At 42.8% G+C, this 20813-nt stretch overlaps 1 protein-coding gene across 2 annotated transcripts in view; it reads right to left on the reverse strand.

Moving 5' to 3' along the window:
- Positions 1 to 20813, reverse strand: part of IPO5 (importin 5) — a 77475-nt gene that overhangs the window by 32290 nt on the left and 24372 nt on the right. For both annotated transcript variants that reach the window (XR_009459215.1, XM_006272634.4), the window contains exons 7-15: positions 16101 to 16223; positions 15885 to 16005; positions 12069 to 12156; positions 9101 to 9207; positions 6238 to 6362; positions 5262 to 5351; positions 5006 to 5179; positions 4532 to 4750; positions 2915 to 2998 (exon numbers count right to left, since the gene is read on the reverse strand). Coding sequence is in view for 1 of the 2 variants with exons in the window: in XM_006272634.4 (XP_006272696.2) it covers positions 2915 to 2998; positions 4532 to 4750; positions 5006 to 5179; positions 5262 to 5351; positions 6238 to 6362; positions 9101 to 9207; positions 12069 to 12156; positions 15885 to 16005; positions 16101 to 16223 (1131 nt within the window). In the remaining variant the exon portion in view is untranslated. The remainder of the gene's footprint in view (positions 1 to 2914; positions 2999 to 4531; positions 4751 to 5005; positions 5180 to 5261; positions 5352 to 6237; positions 6363 to 9100; positions 9208 to 12068; positions 12157 to 15884; positions 16006 to 16100; positions 16224 to 20813) is intronic.

Below are 20813 nucleotides of genomic sequence, written 5' to 3' on the forward strand. Positions count from 1 at the left end.
GCGGACCTCCAGATCGGTAGCCATCTGCGGGACAGTGATCACCTGATAACAGAATTCACCATAAGACGGCAAGTGGGTAAGGTAACTAGTAGGGTGAAAGTGCTAGACTTTAGGAAAGCTGATTTCAATGAACTCAGGCGATTAGTCAAGGACGCACTGCAGAGTAGGAGATTTGAAGAGATGGAAGCCCAAGAAGGGTGGCTGTGCCTTAAGGAAACGATCCTTCGGGCACAAAGCAAGACGATCCCTGAGCGAGGCAAAAGAGGGAAAGGGGCCAGGAGGCTTCCCTGGCTGACCAGAGAAATCCAGGGCAGCCTAAGGGCCAAAAGGGGAGCACATAAAAAGTGGAAACAGGGAGAGATCACCAAAGATGAATATACCTCCTCTGCTCGTGCTTGTAGGGAGGCAGTTAGATGGGCCAAAGCTATCATGGAGCTGAGGATGGCAACCCAAGTAAAAGACAACAAGAAATTGTTTTTTAGATATATAGGGAGTAAAAGGAAGGCCCAGGGAGGAATAGGACCCCTGCTAAATGGGCAGAAACAATTGGTGACGGACAGGGGGGACAAAGCTGAACTCCTCAATGAGTTCTTTGCCTCAGTGTTCCTAAGTGAGGGGCACGACAAGTCTCTCACTGGGTTGTAGAGAGGCAGCAGCAAGGCGCCAGACTTCCATGCGTAGACCCTGAAATGGTGCAGAGTCATTTGGAAGAACTGGATGCCTTTAAGTCAGCAGGCCCGGATGAGCTCCATCCAAGGGTGCTGAAGGCACTGGCTGACATCATTGCAGAGCCACTGGCGGGAATATTTGAAAGCTCGTGGCGCACAAGCCAAGTCCCGGAGGACTGGAAAAGGGCCAATGTGGTCCCTATTTTCAAAAAGGGGAGGAAGGAGGACCCGGGCAACTATAGACCTGTCAGTCTCACCTCCATCCTTGGCAAAGTCTTTGAAAAAATTATCAAGGCTCACATTTGTGAGAGCCCGGCAGGACAAATTATGCTGAGGGGAAATCAGCACGGGTTCGTGGCAGGCAGATCGTGCCTGATCAATCTAGTTTCTTTTTATGACCAGGTTACGAAACGCCTGGACACAGGAGGAGGGGTGGATGTCGTATACTTAGACTTCAGGAAGGCCTTCGATACGGTATCTCACCCCATACTGGTGAACAAGTTAAGAGGCTGTGACTTGGATGACTACACAGTCTGGTGGGTGGCGAATTGGCTGGAGGGTCGCACCCAGAGAGTCATGGTGGATGGGTCGGTTTCGACCTGGAAGGGTGTGGGCAGTGGGGTCCCGCAGGGCTCGGTCCTTGGACCGATACTCTTTAATGTCTTCATCAGTGACTTGGACAAGGGAGTGAAATGTACTCTGTCCAAGTTTGCAGATGACACAAAGCTATGGGGAGAGGTGGACATGCCGGAGGGCAGGGAACAGCTGCAAGCAGATCTGGACAGGTTGGACAAGTGGGCAGAAAACAACAGAATGCAGTTCAACAAGGAGAAATGCAAAGTGCTGTACCTAGGGAGGAAGAATGTCCAGCACACCTACAGCCTAGGGAATGACCTGCTGGGTAGCACAGAAGTGGAAAGGGATCTTGGAGTCCTAGTGGACTCCAAGATGAACATGAGTCGGCAGTGTGACGAAGCCATCAAAAAAGCCAATGGCACTTTATCGTGCATCAGCAGATGCATGACGAATAGGTCCAAGGAGGTGATACTTCCCCTCTATCGGGCGCTGGTCAGACCGCAGTTGGAGTACTGCATGCAATTCTGGGCACCGCACTTCAAGAGGGATGCGGATAACCTGGAGAGGGTCCAGAGAAGGGCCACTTGTATGGTTAAGGGCCTGCAGACCAAGCCCTACGAGGAGAGACTAGAGAACCTGGACCTTTTCAGCCTCCGCAAGAGAAGGTTGAGAGGCAACCTTGTGGCTGCCTATAAGTTCATCACGGGGGCACAGAAGGGAATTGGTGAGTATTTATTCACCAAGGCGCCCCCGGGGGTTACAAGAAATAATGGCCACAAGCTAGCAGAGAGCAGATTTAGACTGGACATTAGGAAGAACTTCTTCACAGTTCGAGTGGCCAGGGTCTGGAACGGGCTCCTAAGGGAGGTGGTGCTCTCCCCTACCCTGGGGGTCTTCAAGAGGAGGTTAGATGAGCATCTAGCTGGGGTCATCTAGACCCAGCACTCTTTCCTGCTTATGCAGGGGGTCGGACTCGATGATCTATTGAGGTCCCTTCCGACCCTAACATCTATGAATCTATGAATCCCCACAAAAATGGTCAGAATCCTTTGAAGAACATGCTAAAATGACTGGCTAAAGAAATAAGGATCAGTAAAGACCTGAAACCCAAGAGACCACAATTTTCAAGAGTGAGACTGCATTATAGGTGACAGAGATGAGGAAAACGGGGACTGATTTTGAGGCAGCTCAGAGGCTTTGACAAAAGCAATTTCACTTGCACTAAAAACTGATGGTCAGAGGCTTCCATCATCCAAGCTGGCCTGGAGAGTATCTAGGATAGAACTGGAGAATAAGAACTCTAGGACGTTAGTTATAAAACAGAAAATACAATGATCTTAAGAATGAGAAGGAGAAAGGAGATGGAAAAGGTGGAGATGCAAGTGGGATCAAGAGTGGAACTTTTTCTTCTTTAAGATAAGAAAAAAACTGAAATATGTTTTTGTAGTGAGGATGAAGAACTAGAGGACAGTGAGATTAAAGACAGCAATGGAAAGGTAAAGAGATGCAGGATAGGGTCAACTGGGGGAAGGTATGGATTTAAGAACTAGTTTTATTTATACAACACAACACAACTACAAAAAAAAACATTGAACTAAAGCAAGGAACACTTGCAATGCTAGGCAACAACAAAAACAGAAGTTAAAAAAAGTGAGCATCTTCTGACATACCTGAGGGTCGTCATCTTCCAGATCACTAAAATCTGTCTGTGTTTTCAACAAGAGCTGCATCACATCTGATGCATCCTGCATAAACTAGAAGTAAAAGGCATGCATATATTAAATGTCAAATCTAATAACATTTATTTCAAGTTCAGGAACATTCTTTGAATGACTAGCTATTAAAAAAAAGTAGCAACTTAAAAGCATACCATATTGTCCTTGAGACTTACTAACTTAGGCTTACATTCTAAGAGAATAAATGTGCCAGTCTCTCATTTGCATACCTCTGCAAAAGTAGCTTGAGAGATACAGGTAGCATTTCTGTAGCTCTTATTCCTGAAGTAATTTAAGTTTTATTTATTGGATAAAACACAAAATGTATCATATTTATCAGTTAAAACACAAAAAGGATCTGGGGATTCAAGCTTTCCAGAACAGTTTAATTTTACCATGGAATACGCTGTCAAAAGCACTAGTGAATAAACAATTGAGGGTCATGTCAAAGTAAGATTACACAATAAATAACACGTGGACAATTATTCACCCAATGCTAATACCCATAAAAATGCCCATAAAAATGAACAGCCTGTCAGACACTAGTTTGTTTTAAACTCTGTCACATGTACAGTTTGTCATACAGAAAGGCTGGTGATTTACCAATCTATCCTCTGACTGAGAAAGATGATCAGCAGTTTCACATTGACATGCAAAAAGGAAAAGCCATGGAAAGAAGAGGGGAGGCAGAATTAAGGAACTACAAACCTGCCTCCTGGATCAGTCCCAGACTGCATTCTTAATTGGATTTTGGCTCAGGACAGAATTCAATAAGTCATTATTTGTATTACTCAAATGCTAGGATGTTTGAATGGGACTGAAGTTTTATTAATCTGCATGTCAAATTCAAAGGCTTAAAAAACAGAAGCACCTTATACCTATAAAAATGAGAGACTGCACTTTACTGCTGCTTCTACCCACTTACAGATTTTTTAGAACTCATGACCCACAATTCTATTCCAATGAAAAGTTTAAAGACTCATATTGCCCATCTCTGCCCCTTCGTCAAGTATCACCAGTACTATTTCGACTGAAAAATAAAATGACAAAACAGACCAAAAGTTACAGCAAATTGCAAATGGCAAGAGTACTACCATATCCAAGTTTAGGGAAGTTTGGTTTTGACATGCTTGCTTTATACAATTCTAAGCTTCATATGAAATTTAAAGCAGCAATATTAAAATATAAAAGTGGAATGATCTTGTCTTTTTAACAACCATGGATTAGTATGGTACCAAGTAGGCCAAATCTCACGTCAACATATGTATTTAGACTGAAGGAATAGCTTTTAAAGTCACTATACACACCCACCTACACTCCCGCCCACTCCTTTTAAATAGAAGTTTTAAACACAAGGTGGTAACTTTGGAAAAAGAAATACAGAATAGTAGTAACAGAAAGACAAAGTAGTGAGGCATAGCTAATTTAAATAGTATACATCCATCCAATTAAAAAGGAAATTGCCATCTGCTGTTCAATTAGTTTAAATTTCCGTCAATCAAATTAGGAAAATTCAACACACTGTTAGATCTTCATAACTGCATAGCACAATCTTACAAACCTCAAACTTACCTTTTCTTTACCAACTGCAAGGCCAATCAGGCTGATGCATTCAATAGTTTTTCCTCTTAGAAGTCTAAGTTCCTTCTGTACAGCATTCTCAACAATGTGTTTCAGAGAGGGCATAAACAAATCATAGTAAGGAACAAACTTCTCTTCTGCTGTATCTGCAACTGATGCAATGGAAGTCACTACTTGTTCCAAAACCAGCTTAGTGCCTTTCTGTATCAACTTGAAGGGGAGGGAAAAAACAAAACAAAAAACGTTTAAAAGACATTTCCTTGCAAACAATTCTTGAAAAACATTTTTGGATGGGATACATGCCTTGCGCAGAATATAATAATTCAGATAAAATGTAATTCCGTTTTTGATAAAATAGCTGGTATTAAATATTCACTGAACACCAGTTTGTTTTACAGGAGTCAAGAACTCTACTCTCTATTAGTTCAGGGATTTTGACAAAAATATCCAAATCATGAAGCATACCTCCTGCAACTTTATCACCATGGTGGAATGAAGATGCTTCACCAGATTATCCAAATATGGAATAAGTAACGATTTGGGACAATCTTCAGTAAAATTAATGAGTGCAGCAGCTGCATGAGCCTGAACACGTTGGTTGCCTTGGTCTTCCATGGTTTGCAAAAGAGCTGCAATTACCTGAAACAGAAAGATTCAGGTTCAAACACAACAAGTTTTTCAAACAGACCAATGCTGTTATGTTGGGTGGCTGATTACTTGCCTTTTCATGGAATTTCTTTTGGAAGCCAGGTGCAAAGTCAGTAGCCATTTGTCCAATTGCATTACAGGCTGCATATCGTACTCTCGGATGCTGAAACAAAAATTCCCCTCAAATACTTAGCATACAGAGAAGAACAAGTAAAAGAGACTATTCTGATGAATAGGTTAGAGGTAGACGGATGAGACTAGGATGGAATTCAATGCAGAAGGAACCAGCAACACACCTATAGGCTGGGGAACACCCTTCTTGTCAACACAGTGGCAAAAAGGAACCTTGGAGTTGTTGGTGACTCCAGGATGAACATGAGCTGCCAATGTGAGGAAGTGGTCAGTAAGGCTAACCGCACCTTGACACGCATCTACAGATGCATCACAAGCAGGTCCAGGGAGGTGATCCTTCCCTTCTATGTGGCGTTGGTCAGGTTGCAGTTGGAGTACTGCGTCCAGTTTTGGGCGCTGCACTTCAAAAGGGATGTGACTAGCATTGAGAGGGTCCAGAGAAGGGCCACTTGCCTGGTCAAGGTGCAGCAGGGCAGGCCCTATGAAAAGAGGCTAAAGGGCCTGAACCTATTCAGCCTCCACAAGAGCAGGCTGAGAGGGGATCTGGTGGCCATTTACAAACTCACTGGGGGGGGGGGGGGGGACCAACAGGAATTGGGGGAAGGCTCTGTTCCCCTTGCCACCACCAGGGGTTACTAGGAATAATGGTCACAAATTGTTAGAGAGAAGGTTCAGGCTGGACATCAGGAGGCATTACTTTACCATTAGCCAGGCTCTGGAATAGACTCCCAAGAGAGGTGGTGCTCTCCCTTGCTTTGGGGGGTCTTCAAGAGGAGGCTGGATAGATATTTGGCTGGGGTGTTATGACCCCAGCACTCGTTCCTGCCCAGGGCAGGGGGTTGGTTAGACCAAATGATCTGCTGGTCCCTTCTGACCCTAAGTACTATGAAACTATGAATTAACTGTATTATACTTACAGGATCCTGGAGGAAAAGCAAAACAAAGTTAACTATCTCATTTAGAATTCCCTCCATCTGTTGATGGCAGCCTTCGCCAATGGCTGACAAAGCCATCAAGCCAGCATGCCTATATTTCCAATCAGCTAGAAAAGATGAGAAAACAAGGTATTACTCATTTTAGAAAGTGATGAGGCAGAAAACAGACTTATTTAAGCAACCAGTGAAAAACCAGAACATAGGATCAGATACTTAACCCAGGATTCCCTTGAACACCTCCCCACCCACATGCAGTCCTTTTCTCTGCTGGATTAAGGAACTGAAACAGCCTGAACTAGTCATGTTATGCCTCCAGGGCTAAACGCCTGGGACTGCATTTTTGTTAAAAAGAAAAAAATCCCTAAGTTAGAAAACAATGACTATTCTGTTAAAAGACCATCACGTATTTTAATCCAACATCATAAATTTTAAATTTGGCAGAGATTATCAGATTTTTTTTAAAGGTGAAAACCTCAAGTAAAATATACTTTTGGAAGAGTAACTTTGGGCTTGCTTAAAAAAAAGCCTAATCAGCTTGATACATTTTTCTTTTAACATCCTTCCTTTAGAGTGGGAGAATATGCAAATTGTGCATACTGTGTCACAGCTGAGCTGTTATCCACAAATGTCCTTTCCTATGCTAGGATAGAACTAGGAGGGTAGCAAAACAGGGTTCTCCCCACCCCCTCCATATACTCTGGATAGATTTTAAACTGGAATATCCATTTCTTATCACTTCATCTTACATATCTCCAATGTATTTAGACTGTCTTTTCTCTAAATCACAGCAAACAAAAGGATGATACAGCACCACCTTAATCTCCAGCAATAGCGTAATCGTTTACAAAAAGCCCAAGTTTTCATTTGCTAACCAGTCAAATATAGAATCATTACAGAAAAGAGAAGATAGTTCAGTAGGTTCAGGCTGTACCACCTCCTTCCTACTTAATTACTATTAGCATGCATGCCAGACATTAAATCAGTGATATAAATGATACCACTGATAAATTCATGGATGACACCAAGCTGGGGGGTGTAGTACATGCACTGGAGGGTAGGGCTAGGACAAAGACTGGGCCACAAGAAATCTCATGGGCTGCATCCACATGAGCATGGATGATTGGTTCCCTGGGGACAACTAGCAGCAGGACACTTTGGGCCGCCGCTAGTTGTCCCTGGGGAATGTCTGTGCCACATGATCTCTGGCACTTGGCAGGTTACCCTGGATTGGGTAGGGGAGGCTGGGCCAACATTGACTGGGGTGCCACTCAGTTTGGCTGGCAGCTGGAGCGTGGCTCTGGGTGGCCAAGCTCCAGTTTTGGGTGGCATGCACTGTTCCCGAGTGCACTGCCCTGCTTTTTTGTATCCAGGGGTCAAAACCCACTCTGTGCTGCTTCTAAATGTGCAGTATGTGGCACCACAAACGTGTGCTCATCTGGATGCAGCCTGAAGTTCAAGTGCAAAGTCCTGTATACTGGGCTGCATTAGCAGGAGCATTGCTGACAGATTGAGGGAAGTAATTATTCCTCTCTACTTGAGACTGGTGAGACCACATCTGGAGTACTGTGTCCAGTTTTGGGGTCACTATTGTAAGGATATGGACAAGTTGGAGAGAGCCCAGCACAGGGCAACAAAAATGGTGAGGGGGCTGAGGGACATGACTTACAAGGAGAAGCTGAGAGAACTGGGCTTATTTAGTCTACAGAAGAGAAGTCTAAGATGGGATTTGATAGCAGCCTTCAACTACCTGAAGGGTGGTGCCGAAAAGGTTGGAGCTAAACCAATTTTCAGTGGTGACAGATGACAGAACAAGGAGCAATGGTCTCCAACTGCAGCAAGGGAAGTTTAGGCTTCATATTAGAAAAAACTCTTTCACTAGGAGGGTGGTGAAGCACTGGAAGGGGTTACCTAGGGAGGTGGCAGAATCTTTGTTCTTGGAGATTTTTAAAGGCCTGGCTTGACAAAGCCCTGGCTGGAATGATCTAATTGGAGATGGTCTTGCTTTGAGCAGGGGGTTGGACTAGAATACATGACTGCCTGAGGTCCCTTTCAACTGTAATTTTCTATGACTCTATATACTTATTAATGGACTAGTTAAAAAAAAATTAACCCTGTTCCATTTAACATTAAAAAAAAAAAAGACAGCAACTTAGCTGAATTATACAGCTATAGGAATATGCACAAGTAAATATTACATGAGTTGGACACGTCTAACCAGCCTCCACTCTACTGGTCCCCTTTAAAGCAATTAAAGTTACACCTATCCATAGTTTCAGGTCTCTAATGCATATTCAACCTGTCATCTTAGGAAGGGGGACAGGTGTCAGAGTCAATTATTACTAATTATAATTTGCAATATACAAGAAAGAGAAATCTACGCTGATATGCAATTAATGCTCCAGAAGGGGCACAGACGGATATAAATTTGAAATGTTTCCAAGTAAAATGTACTTAAAAACATTAAGTTTCACCTAGGGGACACCCACCCTGTGCCTCCCTCACCAGAATTTGTTAACATGAGGCACTAGAGCAGGGTGCAGTTCCACTCGCAGCTCCCTCATCCCCTGCTCTTCAGGGACAAGAGGGAGAGGGAAGGGTAGAGGTATTTCAGTACATAATAAAGGAGCCTCTACGTTTAACTTTCCATGACTGACCAAAATGTTATCACATTTGACACACACACACACGCGTGCTTTTCTAAACCATCCTGAGCAGAGAATAAACGTAGTCTAACAGGATTTCTCTCTTATTATACTTTTAGATTACAGCACAGTGTAAAGTAGCTGAACAGAAAGCTTAAATAGCCAATCCAAAATAACTTATATTGAGGGACAAAAATACTTACGGTTCTGGAGCATTTGCATAATATGTTCCTTAATCATAGGCAGAACAAGTTTCCCTCCAAGGCCACATGCCATTCTGTCCAATGCACTTTCACCAGCAACTGCATTGCTAAGTTAATTAAAAAAATAAATCATATTTAGTTCAGAGTAGAGCAAAGGTTCCAACAATCAGAAACTGCCTTTAGTACCAAGTTTTACTTCCTCATTTTTGCCCTACGCATGAAGGACTCAGGCAAGTAGATGAATCTAAAAAGGCATAAATACTGGGGCTGTGCGAAGCTTCACTGGCTGTTTTGTTTTGATGCTGTTTTGACTCATTTAGAGCTCGAAACAGTAAAATTGAAATGAAACAAAGGGCTTTGAAACAGCCTCGAAACAAAACAACGCCAGTCCAAATGTTTTGAAACTTTTGAACAGTTTTGAATTTTGAAGCAGCCAGCCAGGTGGTGGGAGGCAGGGGAGAGCCAGGGCTGGCTGCACTTCAAGTGACTCCGTGTAGCCCCATGTGGCTTAGCCTGGTGGGGACCGCAGCCCTTTTCCACACCTCCTGCCGCTGGGCCAAGCTCCGTGGGGCTGGCAAAGCTGATTGGAGCACAGAACTGGCTCTGCCCGTCTCCCGCTGCCAGGCTGCGCTCCGATCAGCTCTGCCAGCCCCACAGAGCTCAGCCCAGTGGCAGGAGGTGGGCAGAGCCGAGGCTGCGCTCTGCCTCCCACCCCTGGGTTGAGTTCCATACGGCTGTGAGCCACTGGGAGCTGGCCTTGTGGCTAGAGGCAGACTGCAGCCCAGTGCTTCGCTTAGCTTCCTCCCACCAGTCTCAGTTCCCCAGCGCTTCGAGGAGCTGGGAGCTGAGCCTGGAGGTGCTTCCCCATACCAGGCTCAGTTCCCCAGTGCTGCGAGCCAGCCTCCTGTTATCTGGCAGGCAGATCGGGGGCTTGCCCACACCTCAGGGAGGGCTGTGGGGCTCTGCTGGACTCCTCCCAGGTGTGCAGGTCCTCGATCTGCCTGCCAGATGACAGGAGGCTGCTCCTGCCACCTGGGACAGATGCTGGGTACAGATAGTTAGATAGGTACTGCTGCTGGCCCCCAATAGCAGGAGCAGCCTACTGTGATCTGGCAGGCAGATCGGGGGCTCACCCACCCCCGGGAGGGCTGCTTGGACTCCTCCTGGGGGTGTAGTCCTTTGCTACAAAACCTTGCTGACCCCTGCACTAAGGGAAGGCTGAATAATTCCACTTGAATTAAGGCAGAATAGTCAGAATCAGATTCTTTTCAACTATTGTGCTGGAAGCCACTGAACTGATTACAAAAAAACAATGGAGGTTAGTCATATGGCCTCAACAAAGTTGTGAAAAAAGTCTTTGGCAACACTGCATTCCTACTCTCATAACAAGTCTGTATCCCTAAAGCATATGTTTAAGCCAAGATAGCCATCAGTTGAAGAATGTTGTGGCCACATAAAATGTCTTATTACTGCACTTCAAGCTAAATCACTCCCCCACCTGTAGCTTCAGGATGAAAATTTGTCCTTTGAAGAGCACCCACCTCAAAGGCTTCTTAGAACCTGGAGGGTAAACCTGTCTGTTTTGTCCTATTTTATGCTGAGCTAGAGTGAATAGGCAGAACTCTCAATGAAACCTATACCTCCAACTTAAAAATGGAAGCCATGTCACATTTTGTGAGGAGGAAGAAGAAAGTAAGAAATCTAAGTAAGTCTATGATGTATTATAAATCAAACCTAACCACTGATAAGGAAAATCTTGGTGAATTTCAGATTGAGGAGGGAGAATGATGATAGAAGAAAGAGGCAGGCCCACAGAGAACTGTGGAAAAGTGAGAAGTGTGAAAAAGAGTGAAAGGTTTGTACAATGAAGAATTATTTTTTTAAATAAGCATAGAAAGTTGCTCCTTTGTATGGCTGTTTTTGCACCAGCAGAGCAGATTCCTCAGTAAGGTCAGGAAAGTTGCATAGACCTCAATTTAATGGGCTTCTCTTTGGTTTGATATTTATTAGACAAACTTAGATCATTGGAAACTGTAGATTATAAATAGATTCAACAATTATATCAGTGTCAAAGGATATTGATTCAAGGCATAAGATGCAACTGCTCTTTCTCCAAATGATTCTTTAGCCATAAAAGCGCAGCATTCAATGTTAAAGTTAAGGTCATTTTGCTGGCTTGTACTGCTACAGGATCAGGCACACATACCACAAATCATAACACCTAATGCATACTCCTGGGCAGCATCTCTCCTGATTTCTTTTTCATAATCTTCCTCTTCAGATTTTCTTCCTCATTCTCACCTATGCAAACTTGTGGGGAAGTGTAATGTCTTCTAGGACAAACGGTTTTGAACTACAAGTTTATACAATTCTAACAGAACTCATACTTGACTATAGGAGCTCCAAAGGATGAGATGGAAAAAGCCTGGAACTTCAAATAAATAACTACTGCAGAGCAGAATTCCCTTGCTTTAAATCTATTTGCTTTTTGATTCCATGCTGTTTTACCAACAAAAGATCAATCAAATATAGGTTCCAGGGGTTGGGGGGTGGGTGGGAAGAGGCGTTTTAATTAGAGTGGCTCCAAGAGTTAGCTTTGGCATTCACGCTGCTTCCAAACACCTTGCTAAAGTCTTAACACTACTTCCACTGAAGTCTTTCCAGGAACACTGATCCTGCTCCCAAACTCGCTCCTTCCAAGTTTGTACTGTATTTAATTCTAAAACTTGAATTATATTCAGTTAGTTATGGTACAAATCTATACCACAAGGATTCTATTTTCTCTTGTGCTAGCTCTCTTGTATGAATCTATCTATGTAAAAATAAAGCCTCTGGGTGCTGTGAGATGGAGAATGATGGATAGGAAGCATGAAAGATGCAAACGACTGCACGACCCGCCTTGCAAACACCCAGGTCACTGGGGTGCTGCATGTTTTATTTCCATAAAGACAGCTGGTTTGGCAGTTACCTGTCAAAATCATCATCCTCAAGCTCATCTGCATTTGCCCAATCTTCGTCTTCTTCCAAGTCAACCATCATTGCTAACATCTGAGGAACTAAAAAGATCAATAAATTGATTAACATTTTTTAGTGTGTTACTTCCAGTAGGTTCCCCAATTAGAAAACCATTTAGGTTTACTTCAATGCTATGCAGTTTCAAAACTGAAACAACAGTAACTTATGCTTGTAGTTTTAAATGGTCTGAGAAGAAACTCTTTTGAACATTTTGCTTTGAAAGCAATAAAAAGTCTTTTCACCAGAAGTCAGCTTTATTCCACCGTAATCCTTCTGAAAGACAGATATTTAAAAAGCCATGATTCCACTGTTAAAAGACAGCGTATCTATTTGAAAAAGTTTAGCAATATTTTTCAGACTTGTCATTAGAGATTGCTGCTGGTGGGGGCTATGGAAAACGCGAAACTGGGTGAGCTCTAAGAAGGCCCCTGCCTATGGCCACTGAGACCAGGCTGGCTGTGGCAGGCAGCTGGGAGGCTGCAAGCAGCTGTACTGAGGTCCAGAGAGCTCTGGCCTGTTTCACTGCACATGTGCACCTGTTGCTGGCACTGATCCAGGCTGGGGCTCCATGGACCATGGTGCAGCTGCCTGCAGCTTCCCTGCTGCCTGCCACAGCCAGCCCAGAACCCCAGTGCAGCTGCTTGTAGCCTCCTTGGTTGAGGATGGCCCAAGACTGTGGCTTAACTACCCTGATTAAGCACAGGAGCCATTAATGCATGCTTAATAATTTGTGGATTAATGGCTTCCCCAGGCTTAATCAGGGTAATTAAGCTGCGTTTTTGGGCCATCTGGCAATGTGTGGGGAGGGGCAGGACTACCGGACCTCCTTTGCCAGAGCTGTTGGGGGGCCCTGCCCTGCCATGCTCAGCCTGTGAAAATGGTGGCTGGCCCTGGGATTTGCCCACAAAACTGACCAGACACTTTCTCAAGTTTGGTAGACCCCTACTTACGGTGCTGAAGAAAAAAGTGATATAACTCAATGTGCTAGTTGGAGTTTAAATCATGAAGAATTTCACACCCAGGTATACTGTATTATTGCAGTCCAGGGGTGTCAAACATACAGCCCACGGGGCTCCTAGTTGGCCTGGGAATTCCAAGGCAGGGCAAGCAAGGGGTAGTATCTATTACTGAATCGGGGGCTATGAGGACTCACTGGGCCATCGTTCAGTAGCAAGGAATGAGCAATGGCTATGCCAACAGAGTGCTGCTTGCCCTGTTGCCTCAAGGCATGGATCCGACCTGGGAGGGAGGACAGTGAATTTGATACCCTGTCGTGGTCCAAAAAGGACGTGATGGTCCCCTGGCACAGACAGGGCTAGGTCACTATCCAGGTCAGACTCCTGGACAACTAGAGGTGTCAGAAAACACTACCTGCCACTGCTGTTACGCAACAACTTATTATTGAATCTAGAAGTGCTCTAAATATGGGCTGAATTAACCAAAAGATTATACCATAACTTCAAAATCCTCAAGGCATTATTTGCCCAAGATAACATCTTGTCTACCAATAAAGAAGTTGGTGTTGTCCAAGTGCCAGAAACCACTATGGAAGAACCTAAATTTTCTGTTTCAGAAACATAACAGCCAAGAGATGCTTTTCAAGTGTATAAGGGTAAATATACATACGTAGTACTGGGTTGCTTTTGCTGATAAGTGTTCAAATCTGGTCAAGCTAAGAGGCACAAAGGCTCAAGATCCCCAAATCCATGTATGCTTTGAAAAAAGGAGAAGTGACCCTACTGAATGTTCTAGATCAGTGGTCTCCAACCTTTTTAAGTAGGAGATCACTTTTGGAATTTTAAAAGCAACCCAAGATCTATGGTATACCTATTGCATGCATGCACCCAGCTCCCCTAGCCCAGGATCGACTAAAAGAGGCTCCCCGATCGACCAATCGATCAGGATTGACCGGTTGGGGACCACTCTTCTAGATCAAGGGGTCAGCAACTTGTGACCTGTGAGCCAGATTGGGTCCAGCCTGCAAATGTCTGATCCAGTCCATGTTTTACTAACAGCTTGCCAGTGCCCTATTGCTACCCAATTGTCTGATCTGGCCTATGTTCCATGTTCTACTCACAGCTGTCTGATCCCTTGCTGACACTCCAGCATTCCTACTCTGCAGAGAGGATTGCTATTAGCCTCTACTGCAAGCCTCCACTCATGGGTGCTGCCAAATTACGTAGTACAAAATCTGCCACACATTTTTCACTAGAGGCTGCATTACAGTGGCAAGAGAGCAGCCTTCAGCATAGAGCATGGATGACAGAATATCAGCAGCCTGTAGTGGCAGTTGGGTCTAAAGCGGTGCACCTCATTAGTAAGGGTTGCCAAGAATGATCTAGATCATTCAAGTCAAGTGAACCTAGTTTAACAAAAATTCCAAAAACCACTACTATGAAAGGCCTGCTTTTTAATCCACATTATGTAGAGACACTTGGTATCTTAGATACACAGGTTAAGTTAGGAAAAAAAACAAAACCAAGGTTGGCTTTCTTTTTCACTTTATTGAAACGGATTGATAGCCATCAATTAGCTGCAAGCATAAAATAGTCTAGACTACAAAAACAGGAAATATCAGATTGCCTTTAGGGAACTTCCAGGGACTTTGCAAGAAGTACGTTCACCTATCAGAGTGAAAATAAAAGGAAATCATTCTGAGAGCACCACTTGCTCATCTCAGTGCCCTATCCACTGACAAAAAAGATCTGAGACAATGCAGGTATATGTATGCACACACAGAGAATAGTACTGTGGCTGTGTTGTCCAGCTGAGTGTTATATTTAGCGTCTACAAATGCGCTCCAATTTCCATAGGAAAAATGGCACGGTAACTGCCCTGAAGTTTGCAGTCTAGATTTTAGTATTTCAGATTTAAACTAAAGCTTATATAATAAGCACCTAAATAAAGTTGCCTGACTTTCAAATACAACATTAGTATTTAAAAGGACTGAATATTTATTTAAAGCCGATTGGGAAATCTGAATTCCATAGGAGTCACAAGCTATTCACACCTTTGAAGAGTCAGGATATTTTTTTAGGAACCTAAATACAGTAAAACCTCTGTTATCCAGCATCCCCTGGGAATGGGGGATGCTGGATAACAAATATGCTGGTTAATTGAGCGGCCTGGGCCGCTGCTTCTCCTGCTGCATCTGGGGCATCCTGCTGCCCCTCCCACTGGCCCTGCAGGACAGGAAGGCAGGTCCCGCATAGCCTATTATGCCCCCAGGCTGTGGGGGCTCGGCAGCACAGGCTGTGGGGGCTCGGAGAAACCGAAAGTGCCACGGCGGGCACTTTGGTTTCACATTCTTACAAGTCGGCATGCCGGTTAACAAAGCACACTGGCTTGTAAAATGCTGGTTAACAACGCATTTACTGTATCTACCTTTTGTACGCGTGACTTCAGTATAATATAGGTATACAATTTTGGAAGTCTCAGCTCGATCAAATAACAGCTAAAACTACACAAAATGTTTTCCCAGGATTACTTTCCCAGCATTTTCCCTCGTTACTACTGGAATATTATGAAATTGCAAGTTATTAGTATTTTCACAATCAAATGGGAAAGACAAATAGGCCAAGCAGTCATAAATATAATGTGGCCTTCCTAGAAAGAATTTTGAGAATCCTTAATTCAGGGACAGGGTATAAATAAACATTTAACAATACCAAAAATCAAAACAAGATTGTGCTATTTAACACATTATGCATTAAAATAAACAATGTAAAAATGAGGCAAAATATTTAATAAAAAGGAATATTTTACTTACTAGCTTGTGCAACGATGCTAGTATGTCTTCTCAGCATAGCAGCGGCAGTCTCTGAGAGAGTCACTATTACTTCAAGTGCCAACTGCCGCTGCATGTTACTGAGGCTAGCGTCAGCACACAACTGCAATCCAGAAGATTAATGCAGATGATTAGACCAAAAGTTTATTAGCAAGTGGCATTCTACAGTTATAATAGCTTATAAATTTTCAAATTTACCTTCAGACTTAGTTGTAAGGTAGGTTCTAGGTGTGGGCGCAAATATTTTGGAACAGTATCTGCAATCTCTACAAGGGACTTGAGGACTGAGTCATCGCTTTGGTAGCAAGAATCATTTACAGCCTATGAAGAAATTAAAATTAAATTAACATATTTTGCTCTAAACTCATGCTATCAACACCAGATTATGAAAAGTCCCCACTTGTTGTCCAAAAGTTAATTCAACCCCATTACATTCCTTAAAATTTAGGGGTCACTCTCCCCTTGTTTAACTGGTTTCCTTTGGTGTTAGTGCGAGTCCATGCAACAGCCAGTCAGAGGCACGTTTAACTTAGTAAAACGTATGCATAGCCAAGTTAATAGTGCCCAAATGCTAAAAGAGAAAACATGCATTTACTTTGACAGGTATAATTTCAGAAAACATTTTTTGTACTTCACAATTCAGTATTTTTCTTAACTTAATTTAAAGCTAATCTGCGAAGCAAAGCAAAGTTCATACCCATTTTGCTTCTTTATGTTATATACATAAAGTACTGGTAAAACTCTGCACCTTTTATAAATAAAAGTATCCTTAAAACTTGGTATTCCTAGTTTTCTTATCTTCCCAATTTTCTGCCAGGGAACTTTAGAAACTATGGAAATGGAGTGGATTGTTTTGTCCCTGCCTGCCCTCCCCCCCACCTTTTTCTTTTTTTTAAAGACAGGGGAAGAATCTGGTAAAAAAAAATAAAAAAAAAAAATAAAAAAAAATTAAACTGTGTTCTCAACTACCTAACTCATCTTAATACTTTTTAAAATCAACTAAAACTTCCTTGAGGATTGTCTGAAATGCATATGGGGGAGTTGGGAATAATTCCCTCAAGGTCTGATCTTTTTCCAATTAAAGGCTGAAATAGTATGATTTTATAGGTTCCAGTGCGGAATAGTATGTAACAACTAAGAGGCCACAATTGGAGGGAGTTTTCTTTTTGTATTGTACTAGGTTATTACAGGGTAATCGTGTGGCTCATACAAAGATGTGATCTTGAGAAAAGTATTCCTACTCCCCCACTCCTGGCCCAGAAGCACACACTTCTCTAATCAATAGACTCCAAATGGGACACCTCCAAATCCTGCCTCAACAACAAATGTAAAACTTATCAAGATATCTCCAACACAACGGCGAACACACCTCACAATAAAACTATCAAAATCCACAGATCCTACACATATACTACATTGTTATGTGCACCTCATCCAATGCATCAGAAGCCCCCATTGAAACCACGTTGGTGAAACAAGACAGGAACTATGCACCCAAATGAACTTTTTCAGAAACAAAAAGACAGACAACAACATTATTCATTGAACCACTTCCTTTGACCTTACAATCCTCATGTTCAAAAGGAATTTACAAAGTATGTTGGGAAGATGGGCATGGAAACAGAAATTCGTAACTATACTGGGAAGTCAAAAATTTGCTCTTAACACAGAGTGGCTTTATGACTCATTACAGTAACCTTGCAAATACTGCCAATCATCTCCCTGCACTTCACAGGCCAGGGGTTCCCTTTTTTTAGACCGTGGACCAGCAAACTGATGACAGGCAGACTGTGGAGTGGCAGTTGAACCTTTTTTATTCTGGACTTCCGGTCCGGCAGCCAACCCTTCACAGCCTGGTACTGGGCTGCAGCCCAGCGATTGGGAACCTCTGTCATTGGCAATAACGATCCCCATCTTGAATGTTTTTTGTCACTAAACAGATCACCTATTCTACTTCACATATGTCTTATAACAGCTCCTGGATCACCTCTCCACTCCTAGTTCATTGTCCTCCAAACTAAGGGTGTCAAATTCACCACAGGCCATGGGCATGATCTGGCCTGCAGGGTCTCCTCTCCCATCAGATCTGTGGAACCAGCAGTAGCTGCAGTGGTCTGGGTCCAGTGCCAGCAGGGGAAGGGAGCAAATGGAGGCTGTATATGCACAGCAGTGACTTGTCCACCTACCATCTATGACCATGCACCCCCAGTGGCCACACTCCCCTACATTCTGGCAACACACCACATTGCCTGTGGAACAGTTTTGCAGGCAGAGTCCAGGCCCCAGGCTGTATGTTTGACACCCTTGATTCAAAAAGATTGTCTGCATTTGCATGGAGCCTTTCCTAGAGTTTTTAGCTCAGCCTGCATCTGCTTCTCCTTCAGACTCAAGGAAGAACATCAAATGCGAGAAAGCTGGTTGAACAGCTCTAACTACACAGTTGGTCCAATAAAAGATACCACAAAAATATTTGCCTCTTGAATCCTTTCACTTAACATGGAAGGCTAATGTCAGAACACTGCAGAGAAACTCGGCTCAAATACAGACTAAAAGTCAAGAAAGGTCATTCCTATATAAATCTGTACTGTGCCATTGACTCTGTTTAATAGCTGCTGAAAGATGGCAGGGGAAGGGGAGAGCGAGTCCTATTTACTCACATTTATAATAGGTGTACAATAGTGCAACACAAAAGTTACTATTTTTAAGTCTGGGTATCTGAAGTTATATGTCCAAATTTACAGTGGCCATTAAATACAAGTAGCTTATTTTTCACAAGTAATAAGGACCCATATGGAATATAAGTCAGCTGGCATTCCAGATGCTTTGCTTCTGTTAAAAGTTAGGCTCCTGTATTCAGATGCACATACTAAGAATTCAGGAGTTTAAGTATGGAGACTTGAAAAATTTAGTCTAAAGGGCCTAGCTAGTCAGCTGGAATGTGATTCAGCATATTGACACAAGGTTTTAAGTTCTATTGATTTGATATTCCAACCCTTCTTACTAGTCAATTAATAGAATCAACCTTAACAGTGTAAAAATTCTTTCCCCAACTGACTCTAAATGTCACCCACAACTACTCTAAAATTTCCTATTTATAACCTAGTACTTCTGTTGCAATGGTCACAAAATCCATCCCTTTCCATAAACCATGCTCTAAAACAGGGATGTCCAGCTTACCCAGTCGAGATCTGGGTGATAGGGGTCAGCCCAGGCTGGATCCAGAGGCCAGCAGCAGCTATGGCCAGTCTGGGATCAGGCAGAGGAACAAGTCCTGTGGACACAGGACAAGCAAGCGCTGTACCCGTGTAGCCCTTGCTTGCTCCCCTGCCACCAATGCCCATGTGCATTGGGGTTCAAGAACCCTGAATTTTGTGACGAGTCATACCCCACTAGCCATTTCCCCCAACCTCCAATAGTCTGATGGACTACTGGCAAATTCATGCTAGACACCCCTACTCTAGAACCATACTCTTCTATTAAAACTGTTTCTATCCCTTAGATAGAAAAGAAAACCTTGAAAACATGAATAAAGAGGCAATCAATATTTTCGTCACATATTCAAGCAGTCTGAAATAGAAGCTCTGAGGTATAAACAGGATGCATCAAAATGGGTCATTAGATCAAAAACCTAAAAGTGACAAAATGTATTAACATTAACTATTTAAACATTGTAGCTTAATGTTAATACATTTTGCTGTTTAACTGTTAAACATTGTAGCATAGGATCATAAGAAAGCAGGGCAGGAAGGCATCCTCACAAGGTGATCTAGTTAAAACCCTGCTGAAGGTAGGACCATTCATAACTAAACCATCCCAGCCAAGTGTTTAACCTAATTTTGAAAGTTTCCAAGCACGGAGATTCCACAGCTTCTCTAGGTAGCTTGATTACCTTTATAGGCAGAAAGTTTCTTATAATCTCCAATTTAAATTTCTTCTGCTGCAGCTTGAGGCCGTTGCTCCTAGTCCTAGAAAAGCCCTCTCCATCCTCTCTGTAACTGCCCTTTAATTATTTGAAGATGTATCAAATCCCACCTCAGTCTTCTCTTCTCTAGGCCAAATATCTAGTTTTTAGAGCCTTTTCTCATGTATCTCAAACTCACTTTGTCCCTGGATTGTATGTTATCATTCAATATCCATCACTATCTTTTGGACAGTGCAAAACTCCGTAGTGAAAGTTAACACCGACCTATTGGCAACTGATGCTAGGTAAAAAGTGAAAATAGTGAATTCAACTTTAAAGCAGTTGCATGCATATGAAATAGTACTTGTTTTCATATTTACTTAATTTAAAAAACTTCAGTTTCTCATTTAAATGAAGGTACTGGAGAATGCAAGGATCTTAGTACAATTTCAATTCAGCTTGCTGTGGAACAGAGATTATACTTATAGTTCCCACTCCCATAAACTAGTTACCTGAACGTTCCTATAAAACTAAACCCTACAGTTTGAATAGCCTAAAAACAAACTAGGGCTGTTATCACAAGCACAATATTTCTAGATTCCTTTAAGAGCTTAAAACAGAAGCCTAGCAGAGCTCTAATCTTCTTTACTTCCAGTCTGCTTCATTTTCAGGAAGACTACTATAAAGAGCTTTATATTAGAACTCCAGCAGTTGAGCATCTCTTCCAAAGGGAATCTAATATAGCCTCAGATGCCAGGTGAATTTGTTCTGAACCCTTAAAAGTCTAGCTCCAATTAATCTAGCAATTCAGAGATTAAGATCAAAGACCCCACTATAACATTTGTTCTGACCTGTTGTGTCATTGGGCTATCACCAAGCTACCGGTCTTCAAGCCAATAACTGATATAATCAAAATGCATCTTTGCAGAAAAAAAAAAAATCTACCACTTGTCAGCATGTTTCAATTATGAAGAACATTGCAGTCTAACCCACATCTATAAATCAGAAAA

This window comes from Alligator mississippiensis, chromosome 1 (genome assembly GCF_030867095.1).
Source record: "Alligator mississippiensis isolate rAllMis1 chromosome 1, rAllMis1, whole genome shotgun sequence".
Classification (NCBI taxonomy): Eukaryota; Metazoa; Chordata; order Crocodylia; family Alligatoridae; genus Alligator; species Alligator mississippiensis.